This window comes from Pseudophryne corroboree, chromosome 5, assembly GCF_028390025.1.
Source record: "Pseudophryne corroboree isolate aPseCor3 chromosome 5, aPseCor3.hap2, whole genome shotgun sequence".
NCBI lineage: Eukaryota > Metazoa > Chordata > Amphibia > Anura > Myobatrachidae > Pseudophryne > Pseudophryne corroboree.
In genome coordinates, this window is record NC_086448.1 from 612,225,525 (window position 1) to 612,248,950 (window position 23,426).

Consider the following 23,426-nt stretch of genomic DNA (forward strand, 5'->3'; position numbering starts at 1 on the left):
CGCATTTACCCGCACCAAAAACGGACTGAAAGGTGTCCCATGCTGACACATGGGACACCTATCCACGATTAAGATCTGTCAGTGACAGTTGTCACTGACAGGTCTCTAAGCCAATCAGGAAGCGCAACTTCGTTGCGCTAACCTGATTGGCTGATCGCTGTGACAGCGCATCGCACAGCTCCCTCCATTATATTCAATGGTGGGAACTTAGCGGCTAGCGGTGAGGTCACCCGCCGGTCAGCGGTGACCGGCGGGTGACCCCACCGCTAGCCGCTAAGTTCCCACCATTGAAAGTAATGGAGGGAGCTGTGCGAGGCGCTGTCAGAGTACAGACGGCGTCCAGCCAATCAGATGAGCGCCACGGCAGTAGCGCTTCCTGATTGGCTGAAGGGACATCAGTGACAGGAGTCACGTGATGTCCCGGCATTCGGGGAGAGGGGTCCCATGTGTCAGCATGGGACCCCTTTCGGTCCGCAGGTCCGGTTGTTCGTTTTCTTTTTTTGCCAAGTCCGTGGATTTATCTCTGGAGCCTGTTGAGGTGAGTATAATTGATCTTTTATTTTCAGGTACCCCGGGATTCTACATGGAGAAGAGGACCGATGTCGGCGTGTGAACATAGGTAAGTATGTGTGTGTCGGCAGTGTGTAATAAAGTTTTACTGTCGACGGTGTCTGTGTCCTGTTTTTATTTGGGTATTTTTTTTCCATTAGAACTACAGGTACCAGCGGGCCCGTTTTTCTCCCGCATGCTGGTACTTGTGGTTCTCCAAGTACCAGCTTGCAGGGGAGGCTTGCTGGGACTTGTAGTACTAATGGAAAAAACAATATCTTTTTTTTTGAACACAAAGGCTATCAGCCCCCCCATCCGCAGCCCATTGGATGGGGGGGGACAGCCTCGGGCTTCACCCCTGGCCCTTGGGTGGCTGGGGGGGGGGGACCCCTTGATTGAAGGGGTCCCCATTCCCCCAGGGTTCCCCGGCCAGGGGTGACTAGTTGGATATTTGATGCCACGGCCGCAGGGCACTGTATAAAAGTGACCCCCGGCTGTGGCATTATCTGTCCAGCTAGTGGAGCCCGATGCTGGTGTTAAAAATACGGGGGACCCCTACTCGTTTTGTCCCCCGTATTTTTGGCACCAGCATCAGGCGCAGAGCCCGGTGCTGGTTTTAAAAATACGGGGGATCCCTGCCCGATTTTTCCCCTGCATTTTTAGAACCAGGACCAGCTCGATGAGCCCGAGGCTGGTTATGCTTTGGAGGGGGGACCCCACGCCATTTTTATTTCGGGTTTTTCCCCGTTTTTTCCCGTTTTTTAAAATCGCGGTAAAATCCGCAAAATCGGCCGATTTTCGCCCGCGACTCTGGCGAATCCGTTTTTCATTGCATATGGTGAATTCCGGAAGCCACCTTCCGGAATTCACCTGGCGAATTTGGTCGAATTGAAAAAACGGCGATAATTGCCGCGATTTCGCCCGCTATTGCATATACCCCTATCAATGATAGGTTCATAACAGCCAAAATTTCATTTGACTATGATTCACACTCAGGGTTGGACTGGCCCACAGGGGTACAGGGGAAACCACCGGTGGGCCCCACTGTCTGGGGGCCCCTTCCCCTCCACTATGGATCAGGTTCCAGACTGTGCACTTAAAGTGTACATTATACTTGTTACCTTATACTGCACAGGACTATGGTGTATTATCATGCATGTATTAGCAGTAATTATTATATATATTTATCAAGGGGCCCAGACCATGCACTCTCTAATAGTTAGGCAAACCAATGTGGCGGCTGGCCACACCTGTAAACATGAGCCCCTACCACTGCATTCCCCAGGTGGGCCCTTTATGCCTCAGTCCGACACTTAGGGTTCATTTATGAAGCTTCTGATCGTGTTTTTGACCAATAGTATAAAGGGCAATGCCCTTTTAAATATAATGCATTAACACAATCAGAAGCAACGGCTTTTACAACGTGATGCTTCATAAATAAACCCGTTAGGCCTTCTGAAATTGTGATGAGAAATTAGATTTGTGTTATGTCCAACTGCAACTAGTTTAATATATAGTTGATGTTTTGGAATATCTCTGACAACAAGCACTACTTTTTCTCATGTTCTTAAAGACTGGTCACACCAAACTGGTCCAAGAAATCCTATAGAAAAGAATTACTAGAGATCTGCATTTTATAGGGGCAGAAACGGGCTCCCTCTTACTGGGTCTGGTGGTGCTGATTCTACCAGAGCAGCCGCATCCAGCACCCATCTCAATAAGTTGCCCCTCAATCCCTGCATGTTATTTCCCTCTCCGCAGCTGCTGTGGATGGCTTTACTACAGGGGGATACGGTCGTCAGGTCGACACAGCTTAGGTCGACAGTCATTAGTTAAACCACTAAAGGTCGACATGGTCAATAGGTCGACATGGTCATTAGGTCAACGTGTACTAGGTCGACAGGTCAAAAGGTCGACATGAGTTTTTCACTTTTTTTCCATTTTTTTTTTCATACTTAACGATCCACGTGGACTACGATCGGAACAGTAACCTCTGCCGAGCGAAGCGAGGCATCTTGCCAGAAGCATGCAGCATGCGAGGGGACACGGTGCACTAATTGGGGTTCCCCATCACTTTACGAAGAAAACAACGCCAAAAACAGTCAAAAAACCCATGTCGACCGTTTGACCTGTCGACCTACTACATGTCGACCGTTTGACGATGTCGACCTATTGTCCCTGTTGACCTAATGCATGTTCACCTTCCATGGTCAACCTAATCACTGTCGACCTAAGTTGTGTCTATCCAACAACTAATACCCACTACAGGAGGCTGTGGCTCCTACAGAGACGTGCAAACTGCATTGTTTAAAAGCTAATGATACAGGTATGCCAAAAACGTAACATCACGTTGGCAGCAAATTTAAATACCTCCTTATAGAACAATGTCCTTTAGTCACCATTCAGTGCCAGGTTAGACCTCCAGCATCTGTTCTGTTTAAACTCCCTGTGTACCTACCTTTGTTTTGATTTGGTCCGTGTGATAATTTTTATTGCCTGCTCCCTTGGTACAGTAGTGCTTGAATGCTGCTAGTGATTTTCTGCTTGCTTCTGACCTGATTCTGCTCGATACCCCATTGTCCACCTGGTTCTGTCCCATTTCTGACGACCACTTTTCAGTACGCATAATAACACCCATTTTACTGCCTGTCTTCGGTGCCTCAACAAATCCACTAACCCCATATATTAGGAACCCAGTCAGAGCATATGAGTCTATCATTTACTTATTAAGAGTCCTGTAGTTATGCCTCCGTTTTGTACTCAACAAATAAGGTTGCTCCGCCAGAGAGATACCATAGATTATCTGATAGACATCTTAGTTAATGTATATACTCTTTTAAGCATTCTTAGAGAACTTTAAACTTTGGTTTATAGAGAGAATAAATATGACCAATTGCCGATCCTGGCAATATTTCACTGTGACAATCAATGGGATATTGATGGGAAGGCAGCTGATCACCGTTCTTATCACAGACATCTCAGCTGAGGATGCTGAGGAAGAAGCAATCAATTTCAGCAACTGTGCGACCCTGTATAACTACAGGGGCATCAGTGGGAGTCTTAAAATGACAGTTAATGTGTAATATTCAGAAGAAAACCTCTGCCAATCAGTGAAGTTTATTGTTAGTCATAAAACCAAGGACAGCAAAACCAAGAGGGAATTGTGGAGACAAGTTTAGATGCAAACGAATGAATTTGCAGTGACTGGGATCTACGGACAACTGCAGCAGTTCTGCCTCATGAGTAACAGGTAAGCACTTCAGAGGTGAACCATACACAGTTCCTATTACCATAAGTTATCATTTGCACATGGACACGATGTTGGTGGTTGTCTCTTGAAAGCTTTATGTTCATAAAATTCCCTCCAATAATAGAGCCCATCTTTTCTGTAGTAGTGGACAACTTCATTCTTATCAGCAATTGATGGGTAGAATCAATAATTAAATGCAAATGACGAAGAGAATGGCAAGGAAATGGATGATGTGACCATACTGAGGTCTACTACAGTAGTCTTAGCTTGCACATCAAGACCTCCATCAATATCTAGAAAGATGGGTTATGTCTAGCATGAATTTTAGATAATTGAGCTGTGTTGCTTGATAATATTTAATCATCAAGAGGAAAGAAAAGAGTGACTCTATGATGGGACACTTTTGGCAGAAATGAAATAGTTACTAAAAAATAGCTTTTAGTGGGTATTGATTAAAATATTGTTGTACACAGAACAGTACAAAAATTAATCAAAAATGTCACCTATTCTGTTGTAAGCTTCTCTATGTGCAGTGCATGTAGTAATAGATAATTATAAAAAAAACATTTACTTATTGGTGATCCAAAATCAGTGTCTAGGTTCCAATAGCCTTCAAATTGTCACCAATATGTTTCTTTTGTTTTGTCACATGTATTAGAGGAGTACACCTGAGGTGAAAATATTAAAACAAGGATATTAAACGATATTGGTACCTAGACACGGATTTTGGATCACCAATAAGTTAATTTCCTTACAAGCATCTATTACTACATGCACATATAGAAGCTTACAAGAGAATAGGTGAAATTTTAGATAAATGTTTGTACTGTTCTGCGTATAACAATTTTTTTTATCAATACCCATTAAAAGCTATGTCTTAGTAACTATTTCATTTCTACCAAGCGTGTCAGAACAGAGTCTTTATTTTCTTTCCTCTTGATAAACATACCGCTGACTCTGGCAGCACCACCAACAAGAGACATTTGAGATACCCCACATACTGTAGGGATCACTGCTATACTTATATATTGTTGTTTTTTTCAGAGGCCCTAACAGGAAGCCTCTGAAGACATCAGCCCAGTGCTGATCCAAACCCCCTCAAAGATAATATTTAATCACGTTAGCGATACCTAAACAACCTTTAAATTTAGGAGTATATAAAGTGAGGTTCTATTCTACTGTCCCAGGCTCCCCATGCAAAGGCTAACTGTTGCAGGCATTTCATATTAGCCTTTTGAGAGACATAGGGAAGGTTAGAAAAAAGAGAGTAATTGTCGTAAGAATAACCATTTTAAAGTAATGTTTACTCTCAGGAAAGGATATGTTAAGCCGACCTCCATCTTATCATCCTCTACTCAGTCACGTGTTTGAAAAAAGCTGCATACAGTAAGTTGCTTTATAGAAAGACTGATGTGACTGTGCCTGGGGGGGGGGGGGGGGGTTAGCTAGTAACTATGGGTCAAGCAGTTTGAATAGTAAGGATAGAGGTGGTGAGCTGAACGGTGGTGGAGAAGGGCGGAGGGAAAGAGCAGCCAGTATTACCAAGGGAATTACCAAAACGCAAATCAACGATGAATATGGATCACCAACAATGCATATAGAATAGGATGTTCCTAGCATAAGAGGGAATACTTATCTTAATTGTATGTACGTAAATGCCAGAAGCCTTACAGGGAAAATGGGGAACTAGAAGTCCTTGCAGTAAACAAACAGTATGATATTATAGGTATAACTGAAACTTGGTGGGACAAATCTCATGATTGGACAGTTAATCTGGAGGGTTATATGCTGTTCAAGAGAGACAGATTAAATAAATGGGGTGGAGGGGTATGTCTTTATGTAAAGTCTTTTTTAAAACCTGATATAAACGAAAACATTTGTGATGGAACTGTAAATACTGTCGAGACTTAAATGAGTAGAAATTGCATGCGGGGGAAAGGGAATAAAAAAGCTAACAATAAGAGGTGAGCGGGTTCGGTTCCTCGGAATCCGAACCCGCCCGAACTTCAGCTTTTTTTACACGGATCCGAGCGACTCGGATCTTCCCGCCTTGCTCGGTTAACCCGAGCGCGCCCGAACGTCATCATGACGCTGTCGGATTCTCGCGAGGCTCGGATTCTATCGCGAGACTCGGATTCTATATAAGGAGCCGCGCGTCGCCGCCATTTTACACGTGCATTGAGATTCATAGGGAGAGGACGTGGCTGGCGTCCTCTCCGTTTAGAGAATAGATAGGAGAGAGAGAGTGAGACAGTGACACTTCATTTACTGGAGCTTAGGAGGAGTACTCAGACAGAGAGTGCAGAATTTTGCTGATAGTATTAGTTAGTTAAACTAGTGACAGAGTGAGACAGTGACACTTCATTTACTGGAGCTTAGGAGGAGTACTCAGACAGAGAGTGCAGAATTTTGCTGATAGTATTAGTTAGTTATACTAGTGACTGACCAGTGACCACCAGTGCAGTTTTATATTATTTAATATAATCCGTTCTCTGCCTGAAAAAACGATACACAGTGACTCAGTCACATACCATATCTGTGCTCAGCCCAGTGTGCTGCTGCATCATCTATGTATACTATCTGACTGTGCTCACACAGCTTAATTGTGGGGGAGACTGGGGAGCAGTTAGGTTATAGCAGGAGCAAGGAGTACATATTAAAATTAAACAGTGCACACTTTTTTTCTGCAGGAGTGCCACTGCCAGTGTGACTGACCAGTGACCTGACCACCAGTATATAGTATACTATATTGTATTGTGAATGTCTGCCTGTAAAAGTTAAACACACGTCGTGTGACTTGTGTGGTGTTTTTTTATTCTATAAAATAAAAAACTCATTCTGCTGACAGACAGTGTCCAGCAGGTCCGTCATTATATAATATATACCTGTCCGGCTGCAGTAGTGATATATATATATTTTTTATATCATTATTTATCATCCAGTCGCAGCAGACACAGTACGGTAGTTCACGGTTGTAGCTACCTCTGTGTCGGCACTCGGCAGTCCATCCATAATTGTATACCACCTACCCGTGGTTTTTTTTTTCTTTCTTCTTTATACATACTACATCTCATTATCATCCAGTCTATATTAGCAGCAGACACAGTACAGTACGGTAGTCCACGGCTGTAGCTACCTCTGTGTCGGCACTCGGCAGTCCGTCCATAATTGTATACCACCTACCCGTGTTTTTTTTTTTCTTCTTTATACATACTACATCTCATTATCAACCAGTCTATATTAGCAGCAGACACAGTACGGTAGTCCACGGCTGTAGCTACCTCTGTGTCGGCACTCGGCAGTCCATCCATAATTGTATACCACCTACCCGTGGTTTTTTTTTCTTTCTTCTTTATACATACTACATCTCATTATCATCCAGTCTATATTAGCAGCAGACACAGTACAGTACGGTAGTCCACGGCTGTAGCTACCTCTGTGTCGGCACTCGGCAGTCCATCCATAATTGTATACCACCTACCCGTGGTTTTTTTTTCTTTCTTCTTTATACATACTACATCTCATTATCATCCAGTCTATATTAGCAGCAGACACAGTACAGTACGGTAGTCCACGGCTGTAGCTACCTCTGTGTCGGCACTCGGCAGTCCGTCCATAATTGTATACCACCTACCCGTGGTTTTTTTTTTCTTTCTTCTTTATACATACTACATCTCATTATCATCCAGTCTATATTAGCAGCAGACACAGTACAGTACGGTAGTCCACGGCTGTAGCTACCTCTGTGTCGGCACTCGGCAGTCCATCCATAATTGTATACCACCTACCCGTGGTTTTTTTTTCTTTCTTCTTTATACATACATACTACATCTCATTATCATCCAGTCTATATTAGCAGCAGACACAGTACAGTACAATAGTCCACGGCTGTAGCTACCTCTGTGTCGGCACTCGGCAGTCCATCCATAATTGTATACTAGTATCCATCCATCTCCATTGTTTACCTGAGGTGCCTTTTAGTTGTGCCTATTAAAATATGGAGAACAAAAATGTTGAGGTTCCAAAATTAGGGAAAGATCAAGATCCACTTCCACCTCGTGCTGAAGCTGCTGCCACTAGTCATGGCCGAGACGATGAAATGCCAGCAACGTCGTCTGCCAAGGCCGATGCCCAATGTCATACTACAGAGCATGTCAAATCCAAAACACCAAATATCAGTAAAAAAAGGACTCCAAAACCTAAAATAAAATTGTCGGAGGAGAAGCGTAAACTTGCCAATATGCCATTTACCACACGGAGTGGCAAGGAACGGCTGAGGCCCTGGCCTATGTTCATGGCTAGTGGTTCAGCTTCACATGAGGATGGAAGCACTCAGCCTCTCGCTAGAAAACTGAAAAGACTCAAGCTGGCAAAAGCACCGCAAAGAACTGTGCGTTCTTCGAAATCCCAAATCCACAAGGAGAGTCCAATTGTGTCGGTTGCGATGCCTGACCTTCCCAACACTGGACGTGAAGAGCATGCGCCTTCCACCATTTGCACGCCCCCTGCAAGTGCTGGAAGGAGCACCCGCAGTCCAGTTCCTGATAGTCAGATTGAAGATGTCAGTGTTGAAGTACACCAGGATGAGGAGGATATGGGTGTTGCTGGCGCTGGGGAGGAAATTGACCAGGAGGATTCTGATGGTGAGGTGGTTTGTTTAAGTCAGGCACCCGGGGAGACACCTGTTGTCCGTGGGAGGAATATGGCCGTTGACATGCCTGGTGAAAATACCAAAAAAATCAGCTCTTCGGTGTGGAAGTATTTCACCAGAAATGCGGACAACATTTGTCAAGCCGTGTGTTCCCTTTGTCAAGCTGTAATAAGTAGGGGTAAGGACGTTAACCACCTCGGAACATCCTCCCTTATACGTCACCTGCAGCGCATTCATAATAAGTCAGTGACAAGTTCAAAAACTTTGGGCGACAGCGGAAGCAGTCCACTGACCAGTAAATCCCTTCCTCTTGTAACCAAGCTCACGCAAACCACCCCACCAACTCCCTCAGTGTCAATTTCCTCCTTCCCCAGGAATGCCAATAGTCCTGCAGGCCATGTCACTGGCAATTCTGACGAGTCCTCTCCTGCCTGGGATTCCTCCGATGCATCCTTGCGTGTAACGCCTACTGCTGCTGGCGCTGCTGTTGTTGCTGCTGGGAGTCGATGGTCATCCCAGAGGGGAAGTCGTAAGCCCACTTGTACTACTTCCAGTAAGCAATTGACTGTCCAACAGTCCTTTGCGAGGAAGATGAAATATCACAGCAGTCATCCTGCTGCAAAGCGGATAACTGAGGCCTTGACAACTATGTTGGTGTTAGACGTGCGTCCGGTATCCGCCGTTAGTTCACAGGGAACTAGACAATTTATTGAGGCAGTGTGCCCCCGTTACCAAATACCATCTAGGTTCCACTTCTGTAGGCAGGCGATACCGAGAATGTACACGGACGTCAGAAAAAGACTCACCAGTGTCCTAAAAAATGCAGTTGTACCCAATGTCCACTTAACCACGGACATGTGGACAAGTGGAGCAGGGCAGGGTCAGGACTATATGACTGTGACAGCCCACTGGGTAGATGTATGGACTCCCGCCGCAAGAACAGCAGCGGCGGCACCAGTAGCAGCATCTCGCAAACGCCAACTCTTTCCTAGGCAGGCTACGCTTTGTATCACCGCTTTCCAGAATACGCACACAGCTAAAAACCTCTTACGGCAACTGAGGAAGATCATCGCAGAATGGCTTACCCCAATTGGACTCTCCTGTGGATTTGTGGCATCGGACAACGCCAGCAATATTGTGTGTGCATTAAATATGGGCAAATTCCAGCACGTCCCATGTTTTGCACATACCTTGAATTTGGTGGTGCAGAATTTTTTAAAAAACGACAGGGGCGTGCAAGAGATGCTGTCGGTGGCCAGAAGAATTGCGGGACACTTTCGGCGTACAGGCACCACGTACAGAAGACTGGAGCACCACCAAAAACTACTGAACCTGCCCTGCCATCATCTGAAGCAAGAAGTGGTAACGAGGTGGAATTCAACCATCTATATGCTTCAGAGGTTGGAGGAGCAGCAAAAGGCCATTCAAGCCTATACAATTGAGCACGATATAGGAGGTGGAATGCACCTGTCTCAAGTGCAGTGGAGAATGATTTCAACGTTGTGCAAGGTTCTGATGCCCTTTGAACTTGCCACACGTGAAGTCAGTTCAGACACTGCCAGCCTGAGTCAGGTCATTCCCCTCATCAGGCTTTTGCAGAAGAAGCTGGAGGCATTGAAGAAGGAGCTAAAAGGGAGCGATTCCGCTAGGCATGTGGGACTTGTGGATGCAGCCCTTAATTCGCTTAACAAGGATTCACGGGTGGTCAATCTGTTGAAATCAGAGCACTACATTTTGGCCACCGTGCTCGATCCTAGATTTAAAACCTACCTTGGATCTCTCTTTCCGGCAGACACAAGTCTGCTGGGGTGCAAAGACCTGCTGGTGACAAAATTGTCAAGTCAAGCGGAACGCGACCTGTCAACATCTCCTCCTTCACATTCTCCCGCAACTGGGGGTGCGAGGAAAAGGCTCAGAATTCCGAGCCCACCCGCTGGCGGTGATGCAGGGCAGTCTGGAGCGACTGCTGATGCTGACATCTGGTCCGGACTGAAGGACCTGACAACGATTACGGACATGTCGTCTACTGTCACTGCATATGATTCTCTCAACATTGAAAGAATGGTGGAGGATTATATGAGTGACCGCATCCAAGTAGGCACGTCACACAGTCCGTACTTATACTGGCAGGAAAAAGAGGCAATTTGGAGGCCCTTGCACAAACTGGCTTTATTCTACCTAAGTTGCCCTCCCACAAGTGTGTACTCCGAAAGAGTGTTTAGTGCCGCCGCTCACCTTGTCAGCAATCGGCATACGAGGTTACATCCAGAAAATGTGGAGAAGATGATGTTCATTAAAATGAATTATAATCAATTCCTCCGCGGAGACATTGACCAGCAGCAATTGCCTCCACAAAGTACACAGGGAGCTGAGATGGTGGATTCCAGAAGGGACGAATAATTAATCTGTGAGGAGGGGGATGTACACGGTGATATATCGGAGGATGATGATGAGGTGGACATCTTGCCTCTGTAGAGCCAGTTTGTGCAAGGAGAGATTAATTGCTTCTTTTTTGGGGGGGGTCCAAACCAACCCGTCATATCAGTCACAGTCGTGTGGCAGACCCTGTCACTGAAATGATGGGTTGGTTAAAGTGTGCATGTCCTGTTTATACAACATAAGGGTGGGTGGGAGGGCCCAAGGACAATTCCATCTTGCACCTCTTTTTTCTTTTATTTTTCTTTGCGTCATGTGCTGTTTGGGGAGGGTTTTTTGGAAGGGCCATCCTGCGTGACACTGCAGTGCCACTCCTAGATGGGCCCGGTGTTTGTGTCGGCCACTAGGGTCGCTTATCTTACTCACACAGTCAGCTACCTCATTGCGCCTCTTTTTTTCTTTGCGTCATGTGCTGTTTGGGGAGGGTTTTTTGGAAGGGCCATCCTGCGTGACACTGCAGTGCCACTCCTAGATGGGCCCGGTGTTTGTGTCGGCCACTAGGGTCGCTTATCTTACTCACACAATCAGCTACCTCATTGCGCCTCTTTTTTTCTTTGCGTCATGTGCTGTTTGGGGAGGGTTTTTTGGAAGGGCCATCCTGCGTGACACTGCAGTGCCACTCCTAGATGGGCCCGGTGTTTGTGTCGGCCACTAGGGTCGCTTATCTTACTCACACAGTCAGCTATCTCATTGCGCCTCTTTTTTTCTTTGCGTCATGTGCTGTTTGGGGAGGGTTTTTTGGAAGGGACATCCTACGTGACACTGCAGTGCCACTCCTAGATGGGCCCGGTGTTTGTGTCGGCCACTAGGGTCGCTTATCTTACTCACACAGCTACCTCATTGCGCCTCTTTTTTTCTTTGCGTCATGTGCTGTTTGGGGAGGGTTTTTTGGAAGGGACATCCTGCGTGACACTGCAGTGCCACTCCTAGATGGGCCCGGTGTTTGTGTCGGCCACTAGGGTCGCTTATCTTACTCACACAGCGACCTTGGTGCAAATTTTAGGACTAAAAATAATATTGTGAGGTGTGAGGTATTCAGAATAGACTGAAAATTAGTGGAAATTATGGTTTTTGAGGTTAATAATACTTTGGGATCAAAATGACCCCCAAATTCTATGATTTAAGCTGTTTTTTAGGGTTTTTTGAAAAAAACACCCGAATCCAAAACACACCCGAATCCGACAAAAAAATTCGGTGAGGTTTTGCCAAAACGCGGTCGAACCCAAAACACGGCCGCGGAACCGAACCCAAAACCAAAACACAAAACCCGAAAAATTTCCGGCGCTCATCTCTACTAACAATAGGGATATGCTATAAGCCGCCTGATATTAAGGCGTCTGATGAGGAACTGTCACTGAAGCAAATCGAAGAAGCTGCAGGATTAGGAGACGTAATAACGATGGGAGATTTTAACTATCCGGAGATTAATTGGACAAATAATTAATGTGATACTGGTAGGGGTAATAGGTTTCTAAACACACTAAATGATCACTATTTACTATACTTCAGCTAATCATGCAACCAACTAGGTACAATGCAATCTTAGACCTGGTATTATCAAATAATGGGGAATTGATATCAAATATTATAGAAGGGGAGCCCAGGGGAAACAGCAAACACAATATGGTCACATTCAATATCAGTTTTCACAAGCAGCCCTATATAGGCGTAACTAAGACTCTAAACTTTAGAAAAGCCAACTTTGACATGATGAGGGAAGCTCTAAGGGACACTGGGAAATTTTGTTTCAAGGCAAGCATACTACAGAGAAGTGGGATGTACAGGTATTAAAAACATTGCTCGCTAGTTATACTTGGAAGTTCAATCCCATGGGCAGCAAGCGAATGAATAATAATTAAAAACAATTTGGCTTAACAAAAAGATTAAGGAACTAATAGCTAAAAAGAGGCGAGCATTCAAAAAGTATAAATCAGACGGGAAAGCATTCAAGTACTATAAAGATTGTAACAAAATATGCAAAAAAGAAATCAGAACGTCTAAATTAGAAACTGAAAAATTAAGATTTTTTAAATACATTAACAGCAAAATATTAAAGAAGGAGCGTATAGGCCTTTTAAAAGACAAGTTGGGCGTCCTAATCAAAGACGACATTGACATAGCAGAAAAAATAAATGAGTTTTTCTCATCTGTATTCACAAGAGAGGACCAGATGGCGGGATTAACACATAAATTCAGCAATGATAATGTCCCACTGTTAAATGCTTATTTAAGGGAGGAAGTAGTCTGTGACCAATTGAAAAAAATTAAGACTAAGAAATCACCTGATCTTGATGGAATCCACCGAAGGGTTCTCATGGAGCTACACTCCGAACTAGCAAGACCCCTATATTTGCTTTTCAATGACTCACATCAGGCATGGTTCCCAAATAATGGCGTACAGCAGAAGTAGTGCCGATATTTAAAAAAGAAAATACATCTGAATAGGGTAATTATAGACCAGTAAGTCTTACATCCATAGTGGGGAAAGTATTGGAAGGTATTTAAGGTATAGTATACAGGCGCTATTTGAAGCCAATAAGGTTGGATATTAATAAAAACCAACATGGATTTGTGGAGGACAGATCACGTCAAAGTAACTTAATAGGCTTTTATGAAAAAGTCAGTAAGAACCTAGATCAAGGTAAAGAGGTGGATGTAATCTTTTCAGACTTTGTTAAAGCATTCGATTCAGTACCTCACATGAGACTTATCTACAAATTAAGAGAACTTGGACTATGGAACACATTATGCACTTAGGTTAGAAATTGGTTGGATAATAGGGAGCAGCGAGTGGTGGTAAATGGAACTTTTTCAAAATAGTCTGAAGTACTAAGTGGTGTGCCACAAGGGTCTGTACTTGGACCACTACTGTTCAACATTTTCATAAATGAACTAGAAGTAGGTCTAGAAAGCAAGGTGTCAATTTTTGCAGAGAATACCAAACTGTGTAAGGTTATAAATTCGGAGGGGGATGCTGAGTCTCTTCAGAACAACTTATTTAAAGTGGAAGCATGGGCAGCAAAATGGAGAATGAGGTTCAATATAGACAAATGTAAGGTAATGTACTTTGGTAGCAAGAACAAACACACTACCTACATACTAAATGGGGAAAAACTAGGGGATTCCGTAATGGAAAAATATCTAGGTGTTCACATTGATAACAAACTTAGCAGCATTACCCAAAGTAGGAATGCAGCAAAAAAGGGAAATAAGGTGTTAGCTTGCATAAAGTGGGGATTTAATGCAAGGGACGAGAGTGTTATACTCCCATTATATAAATCGCTAGTGAGATTGTATCTTGAATACTGTCACAACTATGGGCACGATACTGCAAAAAGGATATCCAGGAACTAGAAAAGGTTCAGAGAGGGGCGACCAAATTAATTAAGGGGTATGGAGATGCTAGACTATGAGTAAATGCTTGCAAGGCTAGGCATGTTTACACTGGAAAAAGATTAAGATTAAGAGGGAACATAGGGGGTAATTCCAAGTTGATCGCAGCAGGATTTTTGATAGCAATTGGGCAAAACCATGTGCACTGCAGGGGAGGCAGATATAACATGTGCAGAAAGAGTTAGATTTGGGTGGGTTATTTTATTTCTGTGCAGGGTAAATACTGGCTGCTTTATTTTTACACTGCAAATTAGATTGCAGATTGAACACACCACACCCAAATCTAACTCTCTCTGCACATGTTATATCTGCCTCCCCTGCAGTGCACATGGTTTTGCCCAATTGCTAACAAAAATCCTGCTGCGATCAACTTGGAATTACCCCCATGATTAACATCTACAAATATAGAAGGGGAGAATACACAGAGCTAGTTGGGGATTTATTTACGGTAAGATCAGCACTAAGTACATGCGGACACCCGCTTAGGTTAGAGGAGAGAAGATTTCGCACACTGAGACTGAAAGGTTTCTTCACAGTAAGGACAATACGTATCTGGAATTCCCTACCTGAGAGAGTTGTAATGGCGGAATTGGTCATTGCTTTAAGAATGAGCTAGATAAATTCCTAATGGATAAGGATATACAGGGTTATGGTGGGTAAATCACGCACTATAGTAAAAATAATAAAAAAAAATAGAGGAACAAACATAATTGCTAAGCATTCACCACAGTTAAAATTAATCTTAAAAATATTACAGTGTAGGAGATCACTAACAGGTTTACCTCGATGGACATATTGTCTTTCTTCAACCTCAGAAACTATGTTACTATGTTACTAAGTGACGCCATCAGACTAAAGGTGTGTACACACGGTAAGATTTTTTCATTCGATTCTGACTATATAGTCAGAATCGGATGAAAAGATAGTGCAGATCGCAAGGTGACAGTCACCTTGCGATCCCGATCCGATGCCGATGCGCGGCCCCGCGCGGTCGGCATCGGCAGAAAAAATAGGCTGTGCAGGCAAGTCAATCCTGACTATCTCTATAGAAGAGATAGTCAGGATTGACACTTAGCCAAAATCGCACATAGCCAGCATCGCAAGCACACTCATTATGTGCTTGCGATACTGGCTAAGTGCCGACCCGGCCCCCTGTCGCACGGTGAGAATCGGATAAGTCCGAATCTCACCGTGTGTATGCACCCTAACACCGCAGAAATTGTGCCCATACAGCAGATAAAATCAAACAAATCTCATTAGACCAAACAAAATAATGATATTCTTTTTCTCATAAGCAGACCATAAAGTAAAAATGTGTATATTTGTAAACCTTTTAGAAAATTTCCGTCACCCTGCATATGAGAAATAATTCATGTTTACTAAGTCAAATGCCATAATCATTATATGCAAGGCATCATGCTAGTCACATAACCAATTGTTTTTTATCCGCATTCTGCAACCAAACAGCAGAAAGAAACTGATTGATTAATTAATTGGACAACAGGGGGAGATTTATCAAATCCTGGAGAGGGATAAAGTGGAGAGAGCTAAACCACCCAATCAGCTTTGGTCATTTTTGTAGTACAGCCTGTAAAACAACAGTTAGAAGCTGCTTGGTTGGTACTTTATTTCTCTCCACTTTATCTGTCTCCAATATTTGAGAACTCTCCACCATTGAGGCTTGGTCCTTCGAATAGAGCACACGTATGTTATCTCCAGATTTCCAAATTAACCACACACATACCCTTTCTCAACTTCCACTATCCATCTAGATTTATTTTTAGCCCTAGACTGACAGATATGTAATAAAACATTCTAATAACCTTTTTACAATCCTCCAAGAAAGCAAAGATAATCTATAGTTTATATTCTAAAGTGATAGCATTATAAATATTTTGACTTAAACGTTAATATTTCTTTTTAAAAAGTACAATTTCAGCTAATGAATTAAACAGCATATGACAGCAATAGGCAAGTTGTAGAAGATAAACCAAAACATAAGAACTGGGGCCAATGGGGCATAAAGCAGAGAACAATTTTGACATGGCATAAGGCGCGGATGAGCAGGAGGCTGTGAGACACCCATTGAAGACTGAGAGGTAGCCCCAGGGCTGTCTACTGCAAATCACCTGCCCGCATTCCTGACAGCCGACTGGTTGACAGGCAGAGGCGGTCGCTGGGCGGAAGGGGGCGGGCCGGCGGTGTTATGCCGTCGTTTAGGGGGTGCAGTCAAGGCAACGCAGGCGTGCCCGGACCATTGGGGGGGTTCGGGTTGCGGCGGCTGCATGACGTCACACGCAGCCGCTGCGACCCTCACAGCGACGAGTAGCTCCTGCCGGCGCACAGAAGCTGTGCTGGCAGGGAGCTGCTCCTACGATCAACTCTGAATTACCCCCAAAGTATCTGCTTATTGCTGATTGTCTCAACTTCCCAAGCTGACATTGGGGCTAATTCAGACCTGATCGCCGCTGTGCGATGCTTTTATACTTGTGCGGGGTGGTCAGGCCCTGTGCTGGGCGTCCCCCGCATGTCTGCGTAGCACATCTACGATCAGGTCTGAATTAGGCCCATTGTAGATGTTTCTCTTGTGGTAGATGCCCTCAATATTACCAACCAGTACTGGACAGGGACAAGTAAAGCTGGGATTTACAAAAGCTCTAGTTACTGCATGGTGTAGGTGTATGAAAAAGATAAAGTCACTATTGCACGAATGCTGGCTGAGTGCTGCATTTTTCTCTGTCCCCAACTGAGAACAGCTTTGAGTATGTTTTGGCAGAAGGAACACAGTATCAGGAACATGAAGTATTATTTCCCATTGAACCGATAAATGGAAAGTGTTCAGAAAAGGTTTGTTTGTACAATATGAGCCAATTTACCAGTTACTTTAAAATCAGTTCACATTGGGAAAGCTTAAATTCAAATCTGTGAACGTTTCTGAGAAGAACCAAATGACCATTACATGAATATAAATAGCCAAACACAGAGACATATATTATGTTATAGAGTACCTTTTACAACCAATTCAGCATAGTTTGAGACTCCAACTCCTCCTTCAGTGCGGATCATACAGCGGTAATTGCCAGCATCCCTCTTTGTTGTGTTCATGACATTAAATACGGCTGCAAATCGGCGATCATTATGCACTTTTATCTCCTTTAAAGGAGCATCTCTTCCATTCGCACCCTGACAAGACAAGAGTAAAAAATATATTTCATTTTAATTTATTTTTCCATAAATGTGCATTGAATATTCATTCTCCGTTTCCCTGAAACAGATGTTGCTGCAGGAAAGAATAGCTGATTGATTGCTTTGTCGTCTTTATGTTTGCCCTGTTTTTAAACATCCAGCTGGCAGTGCATTCAGAAAGTGAGGACGTGTTCATAACAATTCAAAGAAGGACGCGTTCGCTAGCTGTGGTACCCTCTGACCAGCAGTATGAAAACCAGTATAATGGAAAATGCAAGATGCTTCATACGAAACGCCTCATATTCAAGTACAGATGTGCCCTCATACACCTATCTGCTTTGCTCCATATGGCGCAAGATGCCTTGCGCCACTTAGACACTTGTTTCTTGTGATTCCCGTGCTTATGTACTGACAGTTTCCTTTTCCTTTAATCAGTACGGGGTATATTTATGATGCAGAGATAAGCTCTTTTTCTGATATTTTTGTAGAAGAAATTGTATATCAGCTTCTCTAAATTTACTAGGAAGTAACACAGGCGCAAAAACACTGATTGCTCCTGTAGTACCCCTCTTTCCGCATCCCCATAGACCTCTATGAGGTCAGTAGCCTGGGTCAGTTCAACATACCAGATGGCTTTAGCAATTCCTAAACAGAAGAGGCTAAGCGCAGGCATGTTCAGTGGCAGAGCCGTAACTAGGTGTGTGCGGAGTGCACATAGTGCTGCAAGTTAGGGGGCGCTGTTGCGGCACTTGTCAATTATCTGTTTTCATTACTTTCACTTGCAGCTTCCCCCGTTTTTTGAAGCCCAGCATCTCCTGACCACCCCTGTCTCCTACCCCCATCCCTTCTGTCGCTAATACCTATACAACATTCATGAGCTCAACTTGAGAGTTCTTTGTTATTCAGTCACATTGTCCTTTATTACATTTCAAGATGCTGACATATCCGGGATTCTAACCCATTGCCTGTGGCATTGCAGTCAGATAATCTATTCATTGAGCTATCTGCCCTTGTATAGAAAGCTAGAGAATTCTAAACTAGAGAATTCTTGAAGTTTACCTTGTACTTTGTAAAAAAAAAAAAAAAAAAGTCAGCATTGCAGCTGTGCAGATCTATGTAGTGTGCAGCAACACATCCAATCCTTTGAAGCCACGCACTACATAGATCTGCTCAGCTGCAATGCTGATCATTATTTCATAAGTACAAGGTAATCTTCAAATAGTTAGAATTCTCTAGCTTAGAATTCTATAGCTTTCTATGTAAGGGCAGTTAGCTCAATTAATAGAGATAGAGTGTCTGACTGCAATGCCACAGGTAATGGGTTTGAGTCTTGTGTATGTCAGCATCCTGAAATGTAATAAAGGACAGTATGACTGAATAACAAAGAGCTCTTAAGTTAGGTTTATGAATGTTGTATAGGTATTAGCGACGGAAAGGGTGGGGGTAGGAGATAGGGGCTTTCAGGAGATTCTGGGTTTCAAAAAGGGGGGAAGCTACAAGTGAAAGTCATTAAAACAGATATTTGACAAGTGCCGCCAACAGTGCCCCCTACTTTGCAGTGCTATGTGCAGTGAAACACTTTGCATACACCTAGTTACGGCCCTGGTGGGTATACAAGTATTTAAAAGTATATAAACTAGTATTAGCAATATTTCAGTGAGACCTCATTTATTGTGAGCTCTTCAGCTGAACTAATGAAGAGTGCACAATGTTTGTATACAGCAGTTATCTCCTTCAACCAGGCAGAAGACATGTGGAGAGCAGACAAACCAAGACTGAAGCATGAACTTGTGACAGCTTCATCACTGCGGTTCTCCCAACACCAGAGGAGAGAGAAGCAGGAATTGCAAAAATGAATGACGTCATGTGAGCTTCATTGTCCCAACTGAGGGATGACTCCTTTTATCCACGCAATGCCGAAATTATTGCCATTGGTACATGCAATTATATTATATATGTGTCATTTATTTCTAGTGAAAGCAGTGGTTCACAGTATATCTTTACAGTAAAGTGCAGAATGGCAAAAAATGATGTTCTGACCTAAAACATTATTGGGAAAACGGCCAGAAATATTCTGAAAAGTAATTAAAACAGTAATGAAATAATTTGATCGATAGAAAACATAAAAAATAATAATACAATAGCATGTATAGTATACATAATACAGTACTATAATTGTGTTAATAATATTATGAAAACATTTGTGCATTAACAGTAACTGCAGAAAAAATGTATTTCACTTAATGTGCTTCAAAACTCATTTTCTGCACCTCAGAATAGGAAGGGTTAACTCTAATGGGATCTCATATTTTACAGTGTAGGTGACAGGAGATTATAATAATAATAATGTACAATAACCTACAGTGGGGTTATGTTTAGATGTAAAAAAGAAGAAACTATTCTTAGACTCGGTTAAGTTTTGGAAACCATAAATTAGCATTTATGAAACAATATTGTAACCCAATTGTAGTAAGAACAATGTCTTCATTTGTGCAGGCTGTAAACCTAATGAGACTATTGTTATGGAAATTAATCTTAGCCACCTAAATGTTCATCAAAGAAAAAAAAATCATACTAATCCAACAATGCTTGTTGCTTTTAGAGGAAAAATATATCATATTTATTCATGGGGCGATGTAAAATGTATTGAGGGTTATTCACTAAAAAAATGTATACGGGCAAATTCTCAGAATCAGCAGTTAGCTTTCATCAATTTACTTAGGCAACCCAAATAAATGTCTGATTAATTACTATGGGTCAATACACATTTAGACTTTGTGTGGACTGGTGTTTGTTGACCATTATTCTCTGCACATCTATATGCAGTAACATGACTGGGAGCTACCATTATGCAGATGCATAGACAGCATCTATACAGTTTATTAACACACAGAAAAGAGACAATAAGGTTCTGATTTGATGTATAAAGCAAGTTTGCTACCATAAAATAAAAGGAAGAATTTTATTATAAAATCTATTTTTTTTTTTGTATTATGAGTTACACATACAGTATTTTAATATGTGTGCAGTTTAATATACAGTGTAAAACTGTGGCTGCCTCTATATACACTCCAAGCTATGTGATGATGATGATGATGATGATGATGATGATGATGATGATTACCATTTATAGCATGTAAAAAGGAAAAAAAACATAATTAAATTAAACATGAAAATAATGAGCTAAGTTCCCCCCAAAACACAATAAATATATTTGAACCTCAGCTCATAGCCTGAGAAGGTTATAACTACATATTTATGTAGCTTGGGATCCTTATCAAATGCTCAACCCCACTCCGCACCATGGGGGTCATTCCGAACCGATCGCTCGCTAGTTTGTCGCAGCGCAGCAATTGGGTCGGAACTGCGCATGCGCCGGCGCTACAGTGCGCCAGCGCATGGCAGTCGTCGGTGCCCAGCGATCGCCTCTGAGACAGAGGAGGTCGCTGGGCAGGAGGGGGCAGAACGGCGGCGTTAAGCCGCCATTCAGTAGGTGCGGTCCGGCCAATGAAGGCGTGGCCGGACCGTTGGGGGGGGGGGGGTGGCGCGGCGGCTGCGTGACGTATCACGCAACCGCTGCGGCCAGCGGCAGCGAGACACAACTCCAGGCCAGCCGCAGATACAAAGGCATCGCCTCTGTGCGATACTTTTGTATTTGTGCGGGGGGGCCGGCACTGACATGCGGGGCGGACTAGCCTTGTGCTGGGTGTCACCCCGCATGTGTGAGTTTACGATCGTAGCTGTGCTAAATTAAGCACAACTACGATCAACTTGGAATGACCCCCAATATGCCCTCCAGCATGTGTTAGGGATCACAGGAGCAGCTGCTTTTCAGATCAGCTGTCCCCGCACCAGAGCAATTTTGAATTGCACTTGTCAGGGACGGATTAAGGGCAACATGGGCTTGGAGCTTACAATTTTCAAGGGCCTATACTGAGAAGGAGAGGAGCTGTGACCAGTGCTGTGTGAATATGGCCAGAGCCATGTGGACGTGTACAACCCTATACACTATAGGGTCACCTTGAACATATCACTGGTTTATCACTTCCTTATGCCTTCTCCAGGTTAATACATCTGCCCCATTGTATCCAATGTTGCAAGTGGCAGTGACACCGATATCAAACTAGCAGGCCTCTTTAGTGGCATATTAATTAATATGTTCTTTGGTCTCAAATTCATAGTCAGTCACAGCAGTGGAGCACCATCCCTTATAGTTGTCTAGATTCGATGGATGGACTAAACAAAATTTTTTACTGTGTTATTACCTATTATTAATACAGTTGTGTCAGCATTATTGATATGTCAGCATGGAACATATCAGCATCTGTGGATTGTTGACATCTGAATTGTTCACATGTGAGATGTTGGCATTCTGCAGATGACAATATTATGGTTAGGCTGTGGGAGGAGAGGGTTAGTTAGGCTGTGGGAGGGGGGAGTAGGGTTAGGCTGTGGGAGAGGATGGCTATGGTTAGAATTAGGGATAGGGGTTAGGATTACTCACAGCCAGAGCCATTGGATTACAGCTGGAACTCACCATCATCTGACTGCCCAGACCCAGAAGACACTGCCGCAGCCGCTGGAGATCTTCTAGCAGGTAAATGAACACTGCACCAGGACCAGAGGCGGATTGGGCATAAGGTTTACAGGGAAGATTCCCGGTGGGCCGACGCACCCGTGGGGCCTGTTTTGTTTGAGGACATGTGATCCTTTTTATAGACATAATGAATAAGATGCTAAATAATTAGCATATATGAAAATTACTTTGCCACTTAGCCTGTGATTGCAGATGATCTAGTACACAGGTTCTCAAACTCGGTCCTCAGAACCCCACACAGTGCATGTTTTGCAGGTCTCCTCACAGAATCACAAGTGAAATAATTTGCTCCGCCTGTGGACCTTTTAAAATGTGTGAGTAATGAATACACCTGTGCACTTGCTAGGTTACCTGCAAAACATGCACTGTGTGGGGTCCTGAGGATCGAGTTTGAGAACCACTGATCTAGTGTATGCTCTGTCTGCCTGATTGGCTGACATATAAGATTGAGTGAATAGTGATTGGGATACGGTTGGTGTAATAAGCAAGAAAATATATCTTTCTAAAGAATTATATAGTTTCCTACATTCTGAAGGTGTATCATATAATGTGCTCATATTTAATTTTATTTCTTTTTAACTTCCCCCTTGATGCTGGACATGCCCACTATCTGGAAAGTTTTTGGGGGAGGGTGCTGCTGCCATGGCCCGTGGCTAGACCTTACACCTCTGTGGCCCATGTGGGGCCACTATTACAAATTTTTCCAGGGCCGCTTTTTGTTCCCAATCCGCCACTGACCAGGACACACTGTTTTGTCAACATTCTAGTCATGTCGACATGCTGCATGTAGACATAATGGCCAAGTCCACATTCTCATGTTGACATTATGAGTGTCAACATGATATTTCGACAAAATATAAAGAAACCTTGCTCATAGTAGTGTGCAAAGGCAAATGCCACAAATACAAGTAAGTGTTACTGAATTAAATGAAGTGAATGTTCTCCTCAGAATGAGGTCACCTTGTCGTGGAAGATGGGTATTCACAATGTAATCAAAATGTGCCTTAAGGAAATCTTGTTGATAGTACATTATTTGCGATATTGACTTTAATATACAAATGTCTCTTATTGTTTTTAATATGCTTTTAGTGCTGAAAAGTGCTTCTTCGTCTTTCTCTCTTGTTTTTACAGTCAGGCATAGCAGTGCAGCACCTTTCCATATATCTGATGAATTTGGGTATGTGGACTAAATCCATTCTCTCCTTTTTCAGGAGATTTAAACTGCAAGCACAAATCATATCTGCACTGACAGTCTCAGCTGCCCCTTCCCCATAACCATTCATCTGATGCTGCAGAATTTCAACAGATATTATTACAAAATAACATAGCAAGGTAAAAGGCGCTAAGTAAGAATTCTATTAGGA

General features: G+C 43.3%; 1 protein-coding gene across 14 annotated transcripts in view; it reads right to left on the reverse strand.

Annotated features, from left to right (window-relative positions):
* PTPRM (protein tyrosine phosphatase receptor type M) overlaps nucleotides 1-23,426 on the reverse strand; it is a 1,209,695-nt gene that overhangs the window by 763,831 nt on the left and 422,438 nt on the right. For all 14 annotated transcript variants that reach the window (XM_063923506.1, XM_063923503.1, XM_063923501.1 and 11 more), the window contains exon 6: nucleotides 17,288-17,462. In XM_063923506.1, coding sequence (XP_063779576.1) covers nucleotides 17,288-17,462 — 175 coding nt within the window. The remainder of the gene's footprint in view (nucleotides 1-17,287; nucleotides 17,463-23,426) is intronic.